This window comes from Oncorhynchus tshawytscha, linkage group LG24 (assembly GCF_018296145.1).
Source record: "Oncorhynchus tshawytscha isolate Ot180627B linkage group LG24, Otsh_v2.0, whole genome shotgun sequence".
Taxonomy (NCBI): Eukaryota; Metazoa; Chordata; class Actinopteri; order Salmoniformes; family Salmonidae; genus Oncorhynchus; species Oncorhynchus tshawytscha.
The window spans coordinates 413,206-429,241 of NC_056452.1; the positions used below are offsets into that span (position 1 = coordinate 413,206).

General features: G+C 41.2%; 1 protein-coding gene across 7 annotated transcripts in view; it reads left to right on the forward strand.

Annotated features, from left to right (window-relative positions):
* LOC112223893 (actin-binding LIM protein 1) overlaps window positions 1-16,036 on the forward strand; it is a 166,831-nt gene that overhangs the window by 60,855 nt on the left and 89,940 nt on the right. For all 7 annotated transcript variants that reach the window (XM_024387209.1, XM_024387210.1, XM_024387211.2 and 4 more), the window contains exon 2: window positions 6,415-6,549. In XM_024387209.1, coding sequence (XP_024242977.1) covers window positions 6,415-6,549 — 135 coding nt within the window. The remainder of the gene's footprint in view (window positions 1-6,414; window positions 6,550-16,036) is intronic.

The following is a 16,036-nucleotide window of genomic DNA, read 5'->3' on the forward strand; positions in this document are numbered from 1 at the left end:
GGTCACCACCAAGCCACAGAAAAACACAGCCATTTTTTCCAGCCAAAGAGAGGAGTCACAAAAAGCAGAAATAGAGATAAAACCAATCACTAACCTTTGATGTTCATCAGACGACACTCATAAGACTTCATGTTACACAATACATGTATGTTTTGTTTGATAAAGTTCATATTTATATTTAAAAAATCTGAGTTTACATTGGCGCATTACGTTCAGTAGTTCTAAAACATGCGTTGATATTGCAGAGAGCCACATCAATTTACAGAAATACTCATAATAAACATTGATAAAGATACAACTATTATACATGGAACTTTAGATTAACTTCTCCTTAATGCAAGATTTCAAAAAAACTTTACGGAGAAAGCAAACTATGCAATAATCTGAGTACAGCCTTTAGACAACAAAGCAGCCAAAAAGATACCCGCCATATTGGGTATTCAACATTACTCAGAAATAGCATTTTAAAAATTCACTTACCTTTGGAATCCCAGTTTCACCATAAATGTTTTGATTTGTTCAATAATGTCCATCAGTTATGTCCAAATATCTTCTTTTGTTAGGGCGTTTGGTAAACAAATCCAAAAGCACGTTCAGGTCGCGCCGAACATCGGATGAAAAGTTCAAAAAGTTCCATTACATCCCGTAGAAACATGCCAACCTAAGTATGGAATCAATCTTTAGGATGTTGTTCCAACCGGACAATTCCTTTGTCTGTACAAATGAAGTGGAACGTAGCTACCTTTCACCTGAGCACGCCAGACCGAGGCTGTGCACTCTGCCAGACCCCTCACTGAAAGAGCCCTTATGAGCTCCTACTTTAGAGTAGAATCCTCAAAACAGGTTCTAAATACTGTTGACATCTAGTGGAAGCCTTGGGAAGTGAAACATAACTAATATCACCCTGTATCTTCAATGGGGGCTGAGTTGAAAAACTACAAACCTCAGATTTCCCACTTCCTGGTTGGATTTTTTCTCAGGTTTTCACCTGCCATATAAGTTCTGTTATACTCACAGGCATCATTCAAATAGTTTTAGAAACTTCAGAGTGTGTTCTATCCAATAATAATAATAATATGCATATATTAGCATCTGGGACAGAGTAGGAGGCAGTTCACTCTGGGCACGCTATTCATCCAAAAGTGAAAATGCTGCCCCCTATCCCAAAAAGGTTAATTGCCTGTGTATATTTGTTCCTAACCTCCCTGAAAAGTTGCATATCACGGGGGCTATTCGATGCTAATGCAGAATGCCACAGGATGTTTTTGTGCTGGTCAAGGGCAGACAGGTCTGGAGTGAACCAAGGGCTATATCTATTCCTAGTTCTAAATTTTTTGAATTTATCAATTTAATTTATGTCATTAATTTTACCATTTGTACGTGATGTTGTATGGGGGTTCCATCACTTTTCTTAAATCCTCTTTGTTTCCACACAGCTCCAAATAAGTGGCATACTCCATGTGCATAGGCTGAGTCAGTGTCTATGTTTACTGTTGCAGTGTGTGCAAACCTGGTCAGGAAACGTATGATCTCTGTAATTGCAAACAAAGGTTTCTGTACCAAATATTAAGTTCTGCTTTTCTGATGTATCAAATACTTATGTCATGCAATAAAATTAATTACTTCAAAATCATACAATGTGATTTTCCAGATTTTTGTTTTAGATTCCGTCTCTCACAGTTGAAGTGTACCTATGAAAAAAATTACAGAGCTCTACATACTTTGTAAGTAGGAAAACCTGCGAAATCGGCAGTGTATCAAATAATTGTTCTCCCCACTGTACGTATTTACACCCTATTTTCATTTTTTGTGCTATTCCCTTATTAAAACACCTTATCTTGTTCTTTATATTACTCCCTATAGATCCAGGGCTAAAAACGTTAACGATCTCTTCAAGCCATAATATTTAGATTTTTCTTTATATATTTTTCTTTCTCTATTATTGTACTTGGACTATTGGTAATTACCCATTTATCATTTTTTATAATTGTTCCCTCTTTTTGAGTATATTCTTACTTACAATTTCTATAGACTGTATATTCATCCACTTAGCAGTACACAATTTAACGGTCTCACCAGGCAATCGCTAATATCGTCTCAACATTTATTACGAAGTTACTATATTGTTCATGTATTTGACAATTTCTCCTAACTGTTCAAACTTCTAGTATCATATTCCTTCAATGGGTATTTATGTACCTGTCATGCCCTGACCTTAGATATCTCTGTTTTCTTTATATTTTGGCTAGGTCAGGGTGTGACTAGGGTGGGTACGCTAGTTTTTTGTAATGTCTAGGGTTTTTGTATTGTCTAGGGTTTTTGTATGTTTAGGGTTTTGTAGGTCTCTGGGTTTTTGTATTCTATGTTGGCCTGATGTGGTTCCCAATCAGAGACAGCTGTTTCTCGTTGTCTCTGATTGGGGATCATATTTAGGTAGCCATTTCCCTTTGGTGTTTGTGGGATCTTGTCTATGTGTAGTTGCCTGTCAGCACTTGTTTGTATAGCTTCACGTTTTGTTATTTTGTTAGTTTGTTCAGTGTTCATTCTTTTAATAAATAAAAATGTACGCATACCACTCTGCGCCTTGGTCTCCTTCATACGACGAACGTGACAGTACCAATCACATTCACTTCCCCTAGTGCAGAACTGGTTGCGTCCCCTTTGTCAGACCAAGAGAGGCATGAACCTTTTGTCCCACAACAGCAGAGAACTGTCACACTCACGTTCACGCTTTCCTAAGCAACCTGAGTATACCGGATTTGCATCTTATTTAATTAATTATCGATACACTCCCTCAACACGATACATAATCGAATAGTATTTCTCTTACACTTTCCTAAGTGATTTTTCACGTTTTCCTAAGCGACACTTTCCTAAGTGATCTTTCACCTGAGTATACAGGATTTTAATTTGCAATTTCCGATTCACTTTCTAGCTGTCCTCATTGATTCACTTCCACGACACGATAAGCGCTCTTTAATTTTATTCGACCATGCATATGGACAATTGTCACCTCAAACTAGATTGAACAGACCTGTCAACAGGGCAGACAGATAACTTGAAAAAGACCGATCACCCTCCCCAGCTGAGTGATTGCGTGAGCCAGACAAATTGAATGACCCGCTGACAAGGACCAATTGAATCAGACAAATGGGCTGAGTTTGCGCGCAACTCACACAGGTCTAATCAAACATATCCCGGCCAAACAAAATCAGACAACATAGTCACGACTTAACCAGTCTGAACAACTGGTCAGATGAACCATATGAACAAATCAGATGAATAACCCCACCCAACTGAACCAGTCAAAACAGATGGTGCACACAACTCTGCCTCTCCAATGGTCATACACAAATTACTATACTTATATTCACGGTTGCAAGCTCAAAAGCTTTATTTTACCCCCAATATTTAGCATGCATTTCATTGAACTCAAAAGCTCCCAATATTTCTTTGGTTCGTCAAATTTAGAGAGACCTCCTCGGTGACCTACCTCCTCGGTGACCTACCTCTGAGGTGACCTACCTCTGAGGTGACCTACCTCCTCGGTGCGTTCAAATAGACTTTTATTCATCAATATAACAAAAGCTGAGCTAATTCATGAAGTAACTCCCTTCGTCTTGGCACAGGCTTCTTATACATTTATCCTCCTTACGTCATACTCATAGTAACTCCTCTTAATGGCTCATCACCTCTGGCAGTTAGCCACCGTTATCATATTGCCTTCATATTAGGACATTGAACCTGTAGAGTCACAGAAATAGTTTCATTCATGTAGGAACATAGTAACAGACCTTGGCCCTCTACAAGAATAACCAATACATGCCATCATGCTAACTCCTCTAAAAGGGACACCCCTGTTCTGGAAAAAACCCAAGAGGTGTAACCATAGCAACAGCACATAGTTGGCCATAACAGTTACAGGAATAACCAAATTCGTGTCCAACCCCCAGGTCTAATGGTGTCTAATGACCCAGAGCACAAAACTAGTGCACTAGTTTTGCTGGCTCCTTCTGAAATAAATAATTGCCACATATGTACTGAAATATTCACAATAATAGTAACAGCAGTAACAGTTTATGTGATGAGTCAAAAAAGGTAGTGCAAAAATAGTTAACCAAATAGCTACACGGACTAACTATTTAGTAGTCTTATGGCTTGGGGGTAGAAGCTGTTCAGGGTCCTGTTGATTCCAGACCGCATCGGTACCACTTGCCGTGCAGGCCTTCCTCTGACACCGCCTGGTATTGAGGTCCTGGATGGCAGGGAGCTTGGCCCCAGTGATGTACTGGGCCGGCCGCACTACAGGTCGAATGCCAAGCAGTTACCATACCAAGCGGTGATACAGCCAGTCAAGATGCTCTCAATGGTCTCCTGAGGGGGGAGAGGTGTTGTTGTACCCTCTTCACAACCATGTTGTGTTTTTCCCATGATAAATCCTTAGTGATGTGGACACTGAGGAACTTGAAGCTCTTGACCCACTACACTACAGCCCCTTAGATGGGAATGGGGGTGTGCTCAGCCCTCCGTTTCCTCTGGTCCACGATCAGTCGTCAGTGATCAGGCCTATTCCCTTTGCATCGTCAGCAAACTTGATGGTGTGGACACATAGTTGTAGGTGAATGGGTAGTACAGGAGAGAACTAAGCACGGCAAATGTGTTGGTGCCTACTCATCACCTGGATATTATTAATAATATGCATGTCAATCTATCCTGGCTCAAAGTGGAGGAGAGATTGACTTCAACAATGCTTGTATTTATGAGAAGTATTGACATGTTGAATGCACCGATCTGTCTGTTTGAACTACACAGCTCGGATACCCATGCATAACCCACACGACATGTCACAAGACGTCTCTTCACAGTCCCCAAGTCCAGAACAGACTATGGAAGGTGCACAGTACTAAATCGAGCCAAGACTACATGGAACTCTATTCAGCATCAAGTAACTCATGCAAGCATTACAATTAGATTTAAAAAACAGATTTAAAAAAACACATTATGGAAGAGTGGGGACTGTGAAGCGACACAAACAGACACATGCATACACACACACACATGCACGATAGCATATGCACTATACACACAGGTACACATGGATTTTGTACTGTATATTTGGTAGTGGTGGGTAGGGGCCTGAGGACACACAGTCAATGTATTGTATTTAAAATTGTATAACCTTCCTTAATTTAGCTGGACCCCAGGAAGAGTAGCTAATGGGTATCCATAATAAATACAAAATACCTGGGGGCGTCCCATCAGGAAGTCCAGGATCCTGTGGATCTGTTTGGGTGGTATGCGAATTGGAGTGGGTCCAGGGTTTCTGGGATGATGGTGTTGATGTAAGCCAAGACCGGCCTTTCAAAGCATTTCATGGCTACAGATGTGAGTGCTACAGGGTAATTGTCATTTAAACAGGTTATTTTGTTATTCTTGAGCTAAAACTGCTTGTTGTGGGTGGCAGGAAGAAGTGATCTTTCATCTGTGTTGTGGGTGGCAGGTGGAGGGGTGTCTGAGTGAGTAGGAAGGTGCACAGCGTAAACAGCACTGAAGTTTCTCTGTCCAGTGTTTGTGTTCTTTTGCCAATTTTAATATTTTATTTTTATTGGCCAGACTGAGATATGTCTTTTTCTTTGCAACTGTGCCTAGAAGGCCAGCATCCCGGAGTCACCTCTTCACTGTTGACATTGAGACTGGTGTTTTGCGGGTACTATTTCATTAAGCTGCCAGTTAAGAACTTGTGAGGCGTCTGTTTCTAGACACTCTAATGGACAACAGTTTTCAGCTGTGCTAACATAATTGCAAAAGGGTTTTCTAATGATCAATTAGCCTTTCAAAATTATAAACTTGGATTAGCTAACACAACGTGCCATTGGAACACAGGAGTGATGGTTGCTGATAATGGGCCTCTGTACGCCTATGTAGATATTCCATAAAAATCTCCAGCTACAATAGTCAGTTAATTTCCATCTACAATAGTCAGTTACAACATTAACAATGTCTACATTGTATTTCTACATTTTATGTTATTTTAATGGACAAAAAATTTGCTTTTCTTTCAAAAACAAGGACATTTCTAAGTTACCCAAACTTTTGAACAGTAGTGTAAATTCAAATTAATTTAATTAATTTATATATATATATATATATATCACCCAGCCCTAGCCTAGTCCAGGACTCGTATTCTTAAAGCATCTCATAGTAGGAGTGCTAATGTAGGATAAGTTTTGCCTTTTGGATCTAGCACTTTTAGCACTGAGATGCTTTATATGCTTGGACTAAAAAGCAGTATACATGGAGAATCTCCATTATACATGCTTCTAAATCTAAGTCTAGGATTAGTCTGTGTGCAGGAAACCAGACCTATAATGTGTGTGATTATAGTGGTTCATGTCTATCTCTGTTCTATTCTAGTGGCACATGCGCAGGACACACACCATTCCAATGAGAAGCCTCTGATTCAGTGCTACAAGTGTGGGGAGCCATGTAAGGGTGAGGTGCTGCGGGTCCAGTCCAAGCACTTCCACCTGAAGTGCTTCACCTGTAAAGGTAAGTACAGTACCAAACCCTGGAGATCATTTGAGGGTTTAAGTACACTAACGGGGGACTCCGATTTAGCGATAATCCATATTCAAGTCATTGAGCTCTCCCAGGGTGAGTGTAGCCTTCAAACAGCATGCATGATGGCAGTTGTGTTGTTAGACAATAATAGTGCTGAGGGATTAGTGCTTTTTGAGTTCGGTTCCGGTACGATTCTTTTTTTTTAAACATACGTTTTTTAAAATTTAAAATTCAATATTTTTTTTTGTTTTCAATGAGAGCACAACGGTAAAGGCCGTCAGCAGCCACAGTAGACGGAACTTCCCGCCAGAGTTCAAGTAATTTAGAGTTCTATACCAGGCGGTGTCAGAGAAAGGCCCTAAAAATTGGCAAAGACTCCAGCCATCCTAGTCATCGACTGTTCTCTCTGCTAAAGCACGGCAAGTTGTACCGGAGCACCAAGTCTAGGTCCAAGAGGCTTCTAAACAGCTTCTACACCCAAGCCATAACACTCCTGAAAATCTAATCAAATGGCTACCCAGACTATTTGCATTGCCCCCCCCCCCCCCTCTACGCTTCTTTTAGTCACTTTAATAACTCTACCTACATGTTCATACTACCTCAATTACCTCGACTAACCGGTGCCCCTGCACATTGACTCTGTACCGGTACCCGCTGTATATAGCCTCGTTATTGTTATTTTACTGCTGCTCTTTAATTATTTGTCACTTTTATTTCTTACTTTTTTAGGTATTTTCTTAACTGCATTGTTGTTTAAGGGCTTGTAAGTAAGCATTTCACTGTAAGGTCTACACTTGTTGTATTCGGCGCATGTGACAAATAAAATGAGATTTAATTTCATTTAAACTTTTGCCTTCTACTGTAGCGTTGTTTTCTACCGGATGTTAATTTGCACTGTTCGTTTACTGAAATCCCCATAGCAATGCATATCGTCGTGCAGGCTTGGTTTTGCCATCAATCTCTTTCTTGCTTTCTTGTTCCGCCGTCTAAATGCAGAATTACTTAAATAAAATATTTAAGTTGTGTATATTACATTTGTTTTATTTGATTACTGTATTCTTTATTTCCAATTCATCATCTCATCTTAATAGAGCTGCTGCCTATGCTGTCTGACTAAATCACTATTTTAGTAGTTTTTCTAAGTAAATAAGGCATACTTTTATGACTGCTGAATACCAACTATCGATCAGGTAGATCAAGTATTTTCAGGTAGACATACCATGAGCAGCAACTGATCTCTATCCCTCTTGATCCTGCATTCTTCTGTCTCTTTTATTTAGCAGGTGTGAAAGACACACAGACCGGACAAGTGTGTGCACAATGGATTATGGTTATTATAGTTAATTACCACATTTTCTGCTCTAAACTATTTGGAATATTGGCCTGTTGGAAACCAACTCCCCACTACATCACAGTTTGGGCTTGATCTGATTTATCTCTAGAGAAACTATGCATTGAGCTCACAAAAATATAATGGATTCTAATAATTGAACCGATGTCAGTGAATTGCTTGTTTAAGAATCCAAAAATTATCGCTCAGCACTATTAGCCAATGTCAAAGCTAGCTAGCACAAGCTTCTCTCTCCCGATCGACTGTCGTGTGGTTGTGTCACAGAAGTGAATAATATTAGGACATTTTCAATTATGGTTGCTAGTCCTCTTATCGGTGACCGTTAAGTCGCTGTGTGTCCTTGTCTCCTCCTTCCATTGAAATTGTCTGGTCACTGATTACAGCCCCATGTGTGAGCCCAGTGCAAGTGAAGTCACTAAAGCCGTCTGTTCCCAATGGATCACAGTCTGTGCTTCTTCACCCAAGTTCCAGAGGACTACAGTGTGTGATGGCCTGTTATCCCATGTTGTGTAAAGGTGACAAGTGCCTTGATGTGAATCTGATAGTAAACAGATTGATCATCCAATTAGTTACTCTTTTCACCCAGGTGCTGTATCATCTCAGGCTGGGGATGGAGCGCACTGAGTCCGGAAAGCGGGACTACCAATTAGTTAGTTAGCTAGCCAGGTCATCAGATCCTACTGCCCTAAAAGCGCTCTCCTGGCCCCTTACACTAAGTCTGAATTTGTCCTGCTAGGTGACCTAAACTGGGACATGCTTAAACCACCTGACCAAGTCCTAAAGCAATGGGACTCCATAATGAATGACTCCAAACACGCAGAAAAGGCTACTCTCCTTGATGTTATCCTCACAAATAATCGTGATAGGTATCAGTCTGGTGTTTTCTGTAATGACCTTAGTGATCCCTGTTTTACAGCCTGTGTTCGTAATGGCTGCTCAGTGAAACGACCTGTCCTGATTTGTCATAGACTTGCTAAAAAACTTTCATGAGCAAGCCTTTCTTCATGAACTGGCCTCTGTAAAATGGTATAGAATCAGCATGGATCTTCTTTTTTAAATATTTTTTGATAACAAACACACCCCCATAAAGAAAATTAGAATTAATAACAGGTTCAGCCCGAGGTTCGACCGTGATCTTGCAGAGTTACTCCACCTCAAGAATTGCATTTAGCAAAAGGCTTGGCACACCCATACTCAGGCTGACTGGCTCTCGTTCAAGCAAATGAGAAATAAGTGCACTCAGGCTATCTAGAAGGCCAAAGTTAGTTACTTTCAGGAGCAGTTCTCTCTGTGGGTCTAACCCCAAGAAGTTCTGGAAAACAGTTAAAGACCTGGAGAATAAACCCTCCTCCTCACAGCTACCAATGTCCCTTAAAGTTGATGATGTGCTTGTTACTGACAAGAAGCACATGGCTGAGCTCTTTAATCACCACTTCATTAAGTCAGGATTGCTATTTGACTCAGCCATGCCTCCTTGCCCGTTCAATATTTCCTCATCTCCCACCCCGTCTAATGCGACTATCTCTCATGATTTTCCCTCATTGTCCTCTGCCCCGCAACAAAGTCTCTCCCTGCAGGCAGTCTGAGGTGCTAAAGAAGCTCCTAAAACTTGACCCCCAAAAAACATCTGGGTCAGATGGTTAGACCCTTTCTTCTTTAAGTTGCTGACCATATCATCGCCAAGCCTGTCTCTCCTTTCTGGGAAGGTTCCTGTTGCTTGGAAGACAGCCACGGTTTGTAATTTATGTAAAGGGGGAGATCAAGCTGATCCTAACTGTTATAGGCCTCTTTTGCCCAGTTTATCAACAGTGTTGGAAAATCTTGCCAATAATCAACTGACTGGCTTTCAATGTCTATACTATTATCTTGGGTATGCAATCTGGTTTCTGCTCAGGTTATGGATGTTTCACTGAAACTTTAAAGGTCCTCATTGATGTCACCATTTCCCTTGATTTTAAGCAATATTGTGCTGCTATTTTTATTGACTTGGCCAAAGCTTTTGAGATGGTAGACCATTCCATTCCTAAGGAGTATTGGTGTCTCTGAGGGTTCTTTGGCCTGGTTTGCTAACTACCTCTCTCAAAGAGTGTAGTGTATAAAGTCAGAAAACCAAGGGAGTACCCCAAGGCTCAATCCTTGGCCCTACGCTCTTCTCAATTTACATCAACAACATAGCTCAGGCAGTAGGAATCTCTCTCATCAATTTATATGCAAATGATAGTCTTATACTCAGCTGGCCCCTCCCCAAATTTTGTGTTAAATGCTTTACTAACCAAGCTTTCTTAGTGTCTCTACCCTTAACCTTGTTCTGAACACCTTCAAAACAAAGGTCATGTGGTTTGGTAAGAAGAATGTTCCTCTCCCCACAGGTGTGATTACTACCTCTGAGGGTGAAGAGCTTGAGATGTTCGCCTCTTACAAGTACTTGGGAGTATGGCTAGACACTGTCCATCTCTCAGCACATATCAAAGCTTCAGACTAAAGTTAAATCTAGACTTGTTTCCTCTATTGTAATCGCTCCTCTTTCACCCCAGCTGCCAAATTAACCCTGATTCAAATGACCATCCTACCCACGCAAGATTATGCCAGGTCGCAGTTGTAAATGAGATGAATAAAAAAGATTACGGAGACATCATTTATAGATCGGAAGGTGAGGGTGCTCTCGAGCGGCTAGATGTTCTTTACCATTCGGCCATCAGATTTTCCACCGATGCCCCTTATAGGAAGCATCACTGCACTCTATACTCTGTAAACTGGTAATCTCTGTATACCCATTGCAAGACCCACTGGTTGATGTTAATTTATAAAACACTCTTACACGGAACCCAAACCGGCTGTGCACGTGCGCCATCGTGCATACATTTATTTTGTCCCCCTACACCAAACGCAATCACGACACGCAGGTTAAAATATTTAAAAAAAACTCTGAACCAATGACATTAATTTGGGGACAGGTCGAAAAGTATTAAACATTTATGGCAATTTAGCTAGCTAGCTTGCTGTTGCTAGCTAATTTGTCCTTGGACATAAACATTAGGTTGTTATTTTACCTGAAATGCACAAGGTCCTCTACTCTGACAATTAATCCACACATAAAACGGTCAACCGAATCATTTCTAGTCATCTCTCCTCCTTCCAGGCTTTTTCATCTTTGAACTTATATAGTGATTGGCATCTAAACTTTCATAGTATTACCACGACAACCGGCAAAACAGTTTGTCTTTCAATCACCCAGGTAGGAATATCCAATGAGGAGATGGCACGTGGGTACCTGCTTATATAAACCAATGAGGAGATGGGAGAGACAGGACTTGCAGCACGAAAGGACTTCTATTTTAGCCCTTGGCAACGCAGATGCTCGCTGATGCGGGCGAGCAGTGTGGGTGCAGTAAATTAATAACATAGATTTCTAAATTTATTTTGCAATGCTCGCTCACGCGATGCGAGCAGTATCGTCAGGGTATTAGGCCTCACTCCCCCCTATCTGAGATATCTACTGCAGCCCTCATCCTCCACATACAACACCCGTTCTGCCAGTCACATTCTGTTAAAGGTCCCCAAAGTGCACACATCCCTGGGTCTTTTCAGTTTGTTGCAGCTAGCGACTGGAACAAGCTGGAACAAACACTCAAACTGGACAGTTTTATCTCAAGCTCTTCATTCAAAAACTCAATCATGGACACTCTTACTGACAGTTGTGGTTGCTTTGCGTGGTGTATTGTCTCCACCTTCTTGCCCTTTGTGCTGTTGTCTGTGCCCAATAATGTTTGTACCATGTTTTGTGCTACTACCATGTTGTGTTGCTACCATGTTGTTGTCATGTGTTGCTACCATGCCATGTTGTCTTAGGTCTCTCAAATATAGCCCTTCTTACATCAGCTGATATATCAAAGTGCTGTACAGAAACCCAGCCTAAAACCCCAAACGACAAGCAATGTAGGTTTAGAAGCACGGTGGCTAGGAAAAACTCCCTAGAAAGGCCAAACCCTAGGAAGAAACCTAGAGATGAACCAGGCTATGAGGGGTGGCCAGTCCTCTTCTGGCTGTGCCAGGTGGAGATTATAACAGAACATGGCCAAGATGTTCAAATGTTCATAAATGACCAGCATGGTCAAATAATAATAATCACAGTAGTTGTCAAGGGGGCAGCAAGTCAGCACCTCAGGAGTAAATGTCAGTTGGCTTTTCATAGCCGATCATTAAGAGTGTTTCTACCGCTCCTGCTGTCTCTAGAGAGTTGAAAACAGCAGGTCTGGGACAGGTAGCACGTCCGGTGAACAGGTCAGGATTCCATAGCCGCAGGCAGAACAGTTGAAACTTGTTGAAACAGTTGAAACCCTTCACAGTGCACTACTATTGACCATAGCCCTATGAGCCTTAGCCAAAAGTAGTGTACTATATATGGAATAGGGTACCATTTGGGACACCCACTTTAACTTAATTTGCATTGTTGTTGCAACATGCTCCCTCCTACACGTATGTCAGCCAGACATACTCATTATGCTAAAAATGTGTGCATGGTTCTATTGAGATCTCTGTGATAGAGTACTTTCTGATGTGTTGTCTCCAGAAAAATTGGTTGTAACATACTCCCACAGTGCCACTCCTGCACATGCAAATACAAATTCACATGCACACGTACACACAGACACAGGACACAAACCCCACATGGTATTTGTGCGTGACTGTCTATAAAGGAACTCATTGCATGCAGAGAAAAGCTCATCTTGGCACTGTGCATGCATTTCACTTTCAATTACAAATGGTTTATAACTCGCAGCTTCTCACATAGGGAGACAAACACAAGCCATGATAACGCCAAACACCGTTACCTGGCATGCAAACCAGCCTGGCCTGTGTGGCCTAAATCTACTTTAGATGAGGTGATCTGAGGACCAATTAAATATATGTGCGTCCCAAATGGCACCATATTCCCTACATAGTGCACCACTTTTGACCAGAGTCCTATGGATTCTGGTCAAAAGTAGTGCACTAGAGAATAGGTTGTCATTTGGCACACACATATACTGTACCTCTGACTGAAATCGATTTGGTAAAGAACTAATCTTGTCACACCTGCAACTCTGAGTCTTGATCCAATTAAACGTTATTCTCTCTCTCTGTCCTATTCATCCCTGGGATTGAATGTGGCTCGTTGCATAAGGACGATTAGACCTAGTTATCTCAAGCATTGAACCGTCGCAGGCTCCTAGTCCTCAGTTCTCTGTCTTTTTCCAATGCTGTAGGACTTTTGTTATGCTCTCTTTTGTAATCGCACAATGTATCGTACATTACTCATATGGTAATTGTATGGCTATAATTAAGTTGTCTCCGACCTGCCAAAACACTGTCTCTTTAAACTGAAAGAGTTTTATTAAACACAGAACTGTTATTCTGTCACATTTATACAACTCAACCTCTCTGCATATTAATGAAATATGCAAAACAAAGTGCAACATAAGTGTAATAGGTGACATAATATTGTGACATAATAACAGATCAGTGATCTTCAAGTTGAGGATAACAGGGAGCTGACCCATGATGGGATATAGGTCAATGGTAATTGATCAGATCCTACAACAGATAGAAATACAACAGCACCATAGGTCCTCTCAGACCTCTGTGGTTGGACCATTTAAAGAGGAAGTTCAGGGTTTTACAACTTGATGTTAGGTTAAGGGACCACCGAAAACAACCAATACAAACTTCAGCTAAATTTAGCCACCGCTAGCTAAAAATCTATGGGAGTGATATGGGCAATCGAACTTCCTCTTTGAAATCATCCATCCAAACCCACTGATTAAAGCCATGTAAGGATATCTGGGTATAGGGGCTGGTAGAGAGTAGCCTTGCATGCAGTCTCAGAGCGTGCTGCTTTAAGACGTCTGTTGGAAAGAGACTAGTTGGAGAGCCATGGATGATCTAGTCCCACACATTGTTTTTACCACTGATGTATACAGCAGTTGACACAACTGTTTTCATACAACAGAGCTGCACACAAATAATTACATACACGTTGTGGAGACACCACACAATGGTTCAATGATCAACAAAAAAAATCAGTTGTACATCCAATTGTGAAACCTGAGTGTGTGCGGGGCCATAGATCTTCATTCACACTGTTGACGACCAGCAGGCTGTATTGACTGTAGCGGTCTGGGCTGTGCTGACTGACTGAGAACTAACAGGCCATGGTAAATCCCCAGCCACAGACAGTCTATTTTGAGTCTGTAGAGCTGCTGGTCCAAGATAAATACCTTGAGGTTTAACTGTCATTCATTAAGTGAATGGTGGCAGTTGTGACACTCCTAGTTGGAGATAACCTCGTCCCCAGGCTCAATTCCCACTGGGCACACATAGGTTGAATCAACGTTGTTTCAACATAATTTGTCAATGTATTGTGATGTGGAATCATCATGGTAAATACATTGGATTTGAAAAAGTCATTAACCAGTATTGTTTTCATCTAATTTCAACCAGTGTTGTAAACATTGAAATTTGGGTAAAACTTAAATACATGGATTTAAATGTAGATTCAGTTATATGGCATAAATGCAGAAAGTAAACAGCGTAGTGGGTAAATTTCCGCAACAACTAAGAGCGTTAAAGCATGAGGCTCAACTTCATTGCTGTTTTTGGTTGAGTGGCTATCACAATGTGAACAGCTTGAAGTGAACCCGTGCGTGCACATGCGCAGATACTGTGTGTGTGAGCGAAGTCTTGCATCTCGCTCATCTCAATATCTGCTATGGCAACGTTATTTTGCTGAGTCTTCCTTTAACTTGATTAACAGGTTGTTTCATCAATATAATTTCAACAAAATCATCAGCACTATGTAACCATTGAAATGGTGTTAAATTCCAAATAGAAACGTAATTCAAGTGGGTGGTTGAATTTTAGATTTAATTATAGTGGCTTGCAAAAGTATTCACCCCCTTTGGCATTTTTCATATTTTGTTGCCTTTACAACCTGGAAATAAAATAGATTTTTGGGGGGTTTGTATCATTTCATTTACACAACAGGCCTACCACATTGAAGAAGCAAAATATGTTTTATTGGGGAACAAACAAGAAATAAAACAATGCAAACTTGAGTGTGGTTAACTATTCACCCCCCAAAGTCAATACTTCGTAGAGCCACCTTTTTGCAGCAATTACAGCTGCAAGTCTCTAGGGGTATGTCTCAATAAGCTTGGCACATCTAGTCACTGGGATTTTTGCCCATTCTTCAAGACAAACTGCTCCAGCTCCTTCAAATTGGATGTGTTCCGCTGGTGTACAGCAATCTTTGTCATACCACAGTTTCTCAATTGGATTGAGGTCTGGGCTTTGACTAGGCCATTCCTAGAGATTTAAATGTTTCCCCTTAAACCACTCGAGTGTTGCTTTAGAAATACACTTAGGGTCATTGTCCTGCTGGAAGGTGAACCTCTGTCCCAGTTTCAAATCTCTGGAAGACAAACAGGTTCCCCTCAAGAATTTTCCTGTATTTAGTGCCATCCATCATTCCTTCAATTCTGACCAGTTTCCCAATCCCTGCTGATGAAAACCATCCCCATAGCATGATTCTGCCCCCACTATGCTTCACTGTGGGGGATGTGTCTTGGGGTGATGGGAGTTGTTGGTTTGCGCCAGACATATCATTTTCCTTGATAGCCAAAAAGCTAAATTTTAGTCTCATCTGACCAGAGTACCTTCTTCCATATGATTGGGGAGTCTCCTACATGCCTTTTGGCCGAACACCAAATGTATTTGCTTATTTTTTTCTTGAAGCTATTTTTCTTCTGGTCACTCTTCCGTAAAGCCCAGCTCTTTCGAGTATACGGCTTAAAGTGGTTCTATGGACAGTTACTCCAATCTCCGCTGTGGAGCTTTGCAGCTCCTTCAGTGTTATCGTTGGTCTCTTTATTGCCTCTCTGATTAATGCCCTCCTTGCCTGGTCCGTGAGTTTTGGTGGGCGGCCTTCTCTTGGCAGGTTTGTTGTGGTGCCATATTCTTTCCATTTTTAGAAAATGGATCCGTGGGATGTTCAATGTTTCAGATATTTTTTTTACGCAACCCTGGTCTGTAATCCTCAACAACTTTGTCCCTGACTGGTTTGGAGAGCTCCTTGGTCTTCATGGT